The 6537-nt window shown below is 60.7% G+C and overlaps 1 protein-coding gene across 1 annotated transcript in view; it reads left to right on the forward strand.

Annotated features, from left to right (window-relative positions):
- WHRN (whirlin) overlaps positions 1 to 787 on the forward strand; it is a 52928-nt gene extending 52141 nt beyond the window's left edge. The window contains exon 13 of the mRNA XM_053962369.1: positions 78 to 787. Within this exon, the coding sequence (XP_053818344.1) occupies positions 78 to 260 (183 nt within the window). The 3' untranslated portion in view covers positions 261 to 787. The remainder of the gene's footprint in view (positions 1 to 77) is intronic.
- Positions 788 to 6537: the final 5750 nt, after the last annotated feature.

The raw sequence follows: 6537 nt of genomic DNA on the forward strand, positions 1-6537 counted from the left end.
AATATCTCCCAGTTTTTTCCCCCCTGCTTGATGCAGGGAGTGGTGGGAACACGAGCTGACGCCTCTCTCTCCTGCAGCGGGGGGGCTCGGCACACAACTGCGGGAAGCTGAAGGTGGGACACGTCATTCTGGAGGTGAACGGCACGGGACTGCGAGGAAAGGAGCACCGGGAAGCCGCCCGCATCATCGCCGAGGCCTTTAAGCTGAAGGAAAAGGACTACATCGATTTCTTGGTCACAGAATTCAACGTCGCCCTTTAGGAGCGGGGTGTGGGCAGCGCCGCTCTGGCAGGCTGGGAGCACTGGGATGGGGATGAAGGATGGCCCCAGGTGGGACAGCAGCGTCCCAGCGCGCACGGCCCGCGCCGCCCCGCACGCGCAGACACCCCCAGCTTGTCCCCAGATGTCCCCGCGCCCGCTGCAGGCTCGCTGCGGCTGAGAACGGACACATCCCTTCAAGTTTCCATCCCTGTCCTCTCTGGGGTAGGGAATTTCCTCTCCCCCTCGGCCAGGCTGCGAGCGGGGCAGGAGGACGGCACAGCCTGGGTGTCCCCGCTGTCATTTGAGTGCCACACACAGAGCAAGGTGGGCCCGTGGCTCAGGCTGGAGGGAGTTTCAGGGCGTTGCTGCTCCTTTGGGTGGTCCCCAGGGTGCCCAGGTGCGTGGTACCAGCCACGGGTGGGGATGCAGAGAGAGCAACCGGAGGCCTTGTAAATTGCTGGCAATGTTGTCGTATTTATATATACAGAGCTTGTGCTTTTAATTTTTCAATAAATCTATCAGGGTAGAAAAAAGGCTGCACTTGGGGGGTGCTTCGGGGCTGGGGTGAGGGGGTAAGAAGGGGCAGGATATTTTTCTTAATATCCTGGGAGCTTCCCAGGGCTGGCAGGGTGGGTGGGAGTGCAGTGGTGGTGGTGGTGAGGGGATGCTCTGTGTCAACCCCATCCCATCCTTGACCCATCCAGTCCTTATTCCTATCCTATCCCATGCCCAGTCCTATCCCCATTTCATTCCATCCTACCTCATTCTTTCCCGTCTCAATCGCTCGTCATTCCTTCCCCATCCCTTCCCCATTCTCATCTCAGTCCCTGCCAAGGATCTCTGGGATTTGCCATCATATGGATCCCATCCCATGGATCCCATCCCATCCCATCCCATCCCATCCCATCCCATCCCATCCCATCCCATCCCATCCCATCCCATCCCATCCCATCCCATCCCATCCCATCCCATCCCATGGATCCCATCCCGTGGCATCCCGGGAATGGGCAGCGCCCCGCCAGGGGGTGCCCGCGCTGCATAAATTATGCCAATGAGTTCCCCCGGCCGCGGCTCTGATTGGCCGTCAGCCCCGGGATATGCAAATAAAAGATGGGCGGGGTTATGCTGACGACTTCCCGCTCCGCGCGCGGATTGGCGGAATGCTGCGGTATGCTAATAAGGGGAGGCCACGCCCCCTGGCGCCGCGGGCCGCGCTTTTGTCCGGCGGGGCCGGGCCGGGTGGGTCGGAACCGGGACCGGGACGGGGATCAGAGCCAGGACCGGGATCGGGATCGGGATCGGGACCGGAGCCGCCCAGCGCCGGCCGAGGAGGCGCCGGCCGGGCCCTCCCTACAGGTGGGCAGCGCGGCGCTCGCGGGGCTGAGGGCGCCTCTCCAGCGGTGCCCTCGGGCCAGATGTGCCCCAGCTGTGCCCGGGGGAGGCGGGAATGGCTCGGCTGCTCCCTGCAAGCCGCCTGCTGCCTCTGGAAGGAAGGAGAGGGCCCCCGGGCCGCCGCCGGAGGCACAGCTGGAGGCGCAGCCCGCGGGCCCCATCCCGGGGCCGCATCCAGAGCTCCCGGCTCTGCTAAGCCCGGCTCGGGCAGGGCTGGCTCGCAGCCGGGAGCTGCTTGGGGTCCCGGGGCGGAGCGGGGACACCCCCAGCCCCGGCCGGGTCCCTGCGGCCGAGGTCACGGGACGCACCGGGAGGATGCGGGACACGCCGGGAGGATGCGGGACCCGCCGCTCCTGGCCGAGGCGTGTCCTCCCCACGCCATCGCAGCCTTCGTGGCCCCGAGGAAACTTGTCAGAACTTTACTTCTGGCGGTGCCTCCTCCCCGCCGGGGCCGGAGGATTCCGGGAGAGTTTCGTCAGGGGCTGCGGAGGCGGCTCGGAGGCACGGCCGGGGCTCGGCGGAGGCTGCGGGGCCGGGAGCTGCCGGCGGCTCCTCCGAGGAAGTCGCCGGGGCAGCGATCAGCTTCAGTTCCGTGTTTTATTTAAAGGGCAGCCGTGTTCATGGCAGCCGGTGGTGCCCGCGGGTGTCGCGGGTGTCCCGTGCTCAGCCGCAGCCTTTCGGTGCCTTCCGAGCAGGGCTTGAATCGCTTCTTAAAGTTCAAGGGCAGCCGGGGAGCGCGGCACGGCAGGCACTGTCCGTACGGGCTGCGAGAGATGGGGATGAAAAAGCCCCAGGGAGAGCTCAGAGCCGCTTCCAGTGCCTAAAGGGCTCCAGAAGAACTGGAGAAGGACTGGGGACAGGGGATGGAGGGACAGGACGCAGGGAATGGCTTCAAACTGACAAAGAGCAGGGTTGGATGGGATGCTGGGGAGAAATTCTTTGCTGTGGGAGGTCGAGGCCGCGGCACAGAGAAGCTGTGCCTGGTTCACCCCAGCACAATCTCCCCTGCCGTGTCCCCGCCGCCTCTCGCTGCCCCGTGCTAAGAAGGGATCTCGGTGGCACCGGCTGTGGCGCGGGGACAGCGGCAGCGCTCTCCAGACGGGGATTAAGGCTGTCCTTCAGGGAATTACGGCCATCCGGCCCCGGCCCTGCGGGGGTTCAGCCTCGGGGTACACACGGGGTGTCTCCAGCGAGGACAGGAGGGTCCGTGTGCCAGGAAGGAAAGAGGAGCTGTCCTGCCGTGGGGCTTTGCTTCGGTGCAAGTGATGGGAAAAATGACATTTCCACGGGGTTTTGGTGCCTCTCCGTGGGGGTGTGCCAGGGCTAGGGGCGGGACATGGCCCCTCCAGCCGCTGGAATTGGGGTGACACGTGGGCTTTGCAGTGATGGTGACAGGCGTGTGCTTTCACGGGACCAGGGAGATTTGTCAGGCTCTTCCTCGCTGTGATGGTCCCTCCCTTGTTCTAGTAGGAAATAATGCAAACTAAGAACGCAGCGTTTCCGCTTCTCTGCCCTCTTTCATGCCTTTAAAAACGGGGCTCTGTGGGCTTTAAAAAGGGTTTATACACCAGGAATTTCTCCCTCCTGGAGCGCAGACATCCCTTGCCAAGTTTCAGCCCGAGGCCGTTCTGGCCTCCTTCAAACCTCCCTAAAAGAGATGCAAAACATCCATCCCTTGCCTGGGACAGGGTTGAGCCCCACCCTGAATCCCAGACGGACACGGATGTGCAGGAGGGGCTTTAATCCATCCTGGCAGTGATTTTGGGACACAGGGCAGGAGGGTAATTCCACATCACTCAGAGAATGTGGGGATGGAGGTGTGGGGTTTAGAGCCCCCCATCCCCCTGCTCTGCCCGGGGTTGACAAGGCAGTGAAGGCAGAGTGACAGCAGCCCTGTCCCCCCCTTCCCTGTCACCGAGCGAGCCCTGGGGCGGAGGATGCTCCTGTCTGCTCTGCTGTCTCCACTGATAAACCCAGGAGCCACGATGGCTTCGTGCTGGCCTTGATGGCTGCTGCTTCCCTGCCCACACGTGGGTTGGGCTGGGCAGACTCAGCCTCGGGGCAGGGATGGGATCGCTGCCTGCGGAAAGGATCAGGGCTTTGGAGGGACAGACAGAGCACCCAGCACTGCTGGCAGCATCCCTCCCTCGGCTGAGCCCCTCTGCCCTGAGCTAAAATTTGGGACAGCCCTGGCTCGGATTTGTAGGGCAGGAGAGGGGTTGAGGGGCTGGGACAGTGCAGAGTTCAGGGTTCTTTAGCTGAGGCTTTTAAATTTCTTTTTAGCTCTTTTTCCAGTTTCATGTTGCAAAAATCCTGGCTTTCAAAGAGGAAAATTAAAATATATGGCTATATTTCTGCACACACATTTGGGATTGTTTCTGTTTGATTTGTGGCTGCTGAGCATGAAGCCACATAATTTTTCAAGCTTTTCTGTGCTCCCATAACAGTGAGAAAATCACTTAGAGGGGAGGAAAAGAATCCGAGATTTTTTGCTCTTGCCACCATGACCATCAGCAGAGGGATTTTCTGGGAAAGCAGTAACTGTGGCTGGGTTTGGAAGTGGCTCCTGCAGACTGCAGCTGCTGTGGGCTCAGAAATGGGGTGACAGCATGTGGGTTAGGCATGGCCTCCTTCAAGAGGTGCAAAATCCCCATCCCTTGCCCGGGATGGGGTAAAAGAAACGCCAGAAATGGGTTGGGAATGGTTTAACCCCCTTCATCCCAAGAGAACAGGACTCCCAGACTCCTTTCACCCAGCACTCTCCCTCTGGGCATCCTGGGCATGGTGTTTGGGGCTCCTCATGGCTCTGGGATCCCGCAGGGCTCCAGGTGGGATGGGAGGCACTTCGGTGGGGATCTCTGGGATATGTGTAAGGACTTGGGCCTGGAAACATCCCAGCTTTAGCTCAGGGAGGAGCTAAAGCCAAAATCCCTCTTTGGTTTCAGTAGCTCAGGGTCCGAATAATCCCATGGGCAGCCTGTCCTTTCCAGTGGCAGGAGAAGCTGTGGAGCATCTCCAGGTGTGGAGAATGGAGTTATCCATTCCCCCATTCGGTGTGGGGGAGAAAACCTCATGCAAACCCCCCAGGAGGTTTGCAAGACCCTAAGGGATGCTTTGGGGTTTGCTCCTGCTCCGAATGTCCCAAGGATGCAGGCAGGGCTGGGGGCAAGGCTGATGCAAGATTGATGCCCTTGATGCCAAGTGGTGCTGGAAAATAACCTCAAACCTCACGAACACCCAAGGAATTTGCAGATCTGAGGCTTGGGAGGGGATGAAAAGACTTTTCCCAGAGCACGTGGGTGCTGTGGATAGGTTTACTCCTCATCACCACCATCCCCAAGTCAGCAGCACCCCAAAATCACCGCAGCACCCTCTGGCTAAGAGCAGCCACCCCAGGGATCGTGCTGTGGTTTCATTAGCTCGTCAAGCTGTCCTCTGCGTGCCACTAATTACACATTAACGAGCCGGCTTAATTGACTGCCTGTGAATGTGCCAAGACAGGCCACAGTGGCTGGTGCAGCCACAGCATCCCTGGGAGTGTGAGCAGCATCCCAGGATGGGGCCGTTTCCAAGGATGGCTGAATTTTGGGGCTTTAAAGCTTAACTTTAGGTCTCCTGGAAGATCCTCATGCTGATGTTTTTTGGACCAACTGCTGGTGGTCCCAGGGATCTCCCTTCCCTCTCTTCCTACAGCATTTTGCTCTGAACTGGATTTAAAAATAAAGGTTTTGATAGAAAATGCTGCGGGAGGAGGGTTCAGCCCCCACTGCGCAGGGCCGGATGGGGTGAAAACTTTTGTGGCCACCTGCAAACTTGCAGGAAACATCATTTCCTCCTTCTGCAAAAGCTCGGCTGCCCCACAGGCCCAGGAAGGTTTCGGGGGCTCGGAAGGACTCCCCATGGGGTCACAGTGATGGGGATGTCCTGGGGCTGCTGGTACAGGGTGAGTGTCCCCTGCATGGGGCTGGTGGTGCCTGGTTTGGCCCCCCCAGGCCAAAATTTGGGCTTTTGGGGCTCAGATCCAGCAGAAGGGACATGAGTCGGAAAACCCCGTGGCCTTTCTTGCCACACCCAACACTTTTGGGGTTTTGGCATCCGGTGTTTCTCCAGCTGCTGGTGGAATCCCCGGGTGGGGGTAAGGGAGGAGGTCATGCTTTGGGATCATCAGGGGAATTTGTGTGTCAGGTCTCTGCTGTGACCCCACATCCAGAGGGGTCTTTGGGGTGCCTCTGTCTCCCCAGCACTGTTGGTGTCCCCAGGGTGTGGTTGCCCGGCTGGGGTGACATCCACAGGGTGCCAGCATGGGCTGGGTGTTCCCGGGGAGGGGACAAACCTTTTGGGGTGGCCCTGAGGGGCTCCTTCCCCACGAAGGAAACTGGCAGAGATGTGGCAGCTCCAGCTTCGCGGTGGGATGCAGAGTGGGGGAGTCTGATCGGAGGGTGTCCCCACTCTCCCGGGGATCTTGTCCCCGGGATTTGGGGGACAGGGAAGACCCTGCCAGCGTGGGGGAGACACCTCAAACAGAGCCCACCATGTCCCGCTGAGCATCCCTCCCTCTCCCCCGGCCCCCCCAGGACGCGGCGGCGATGCTGTGACCTACATTCGCGACAAGGAGGTCCCCAGCCCGCCGCCACCGCCGCCGGGCCATGAAGCGACACAAGTGACGGGGCCGGCGCGCCCGCGGCCATGGCCAGCCCGGCACCATGGCTGCGCTGGACACAAACAGAGCTGACGCGCTGGCAGGGCGAGGAGGAGGAGGAGGAGGAGGAAGACGACTTTGAAAGGCGGATGGACAAGGATGGGGTCATCGGCCTGGGGGAGGGTGCCAGGAGCCCACCGTGGGGTGAGTCCTGCCCTCCCTCCTGTCCGAAAGGGGTGGTCCCAA

The sequence above is a fragment of the Vidua chalybeata genome, chromosome 21 (assembly GCF_026979565.1).
Source record: "Vidua chalybeata isolate OUT-0048 chromosome 21, bVidCha1 merged haplotype, whole genome shotgun sequence".
In the NCBI taxonomy this organism is placed as follows: domain Eukaryota; kingdom Metazoa; phylum Chordata; class Aves; order Passeriformes; family Viduidae; genus Vidua; species Vidua chalybeata.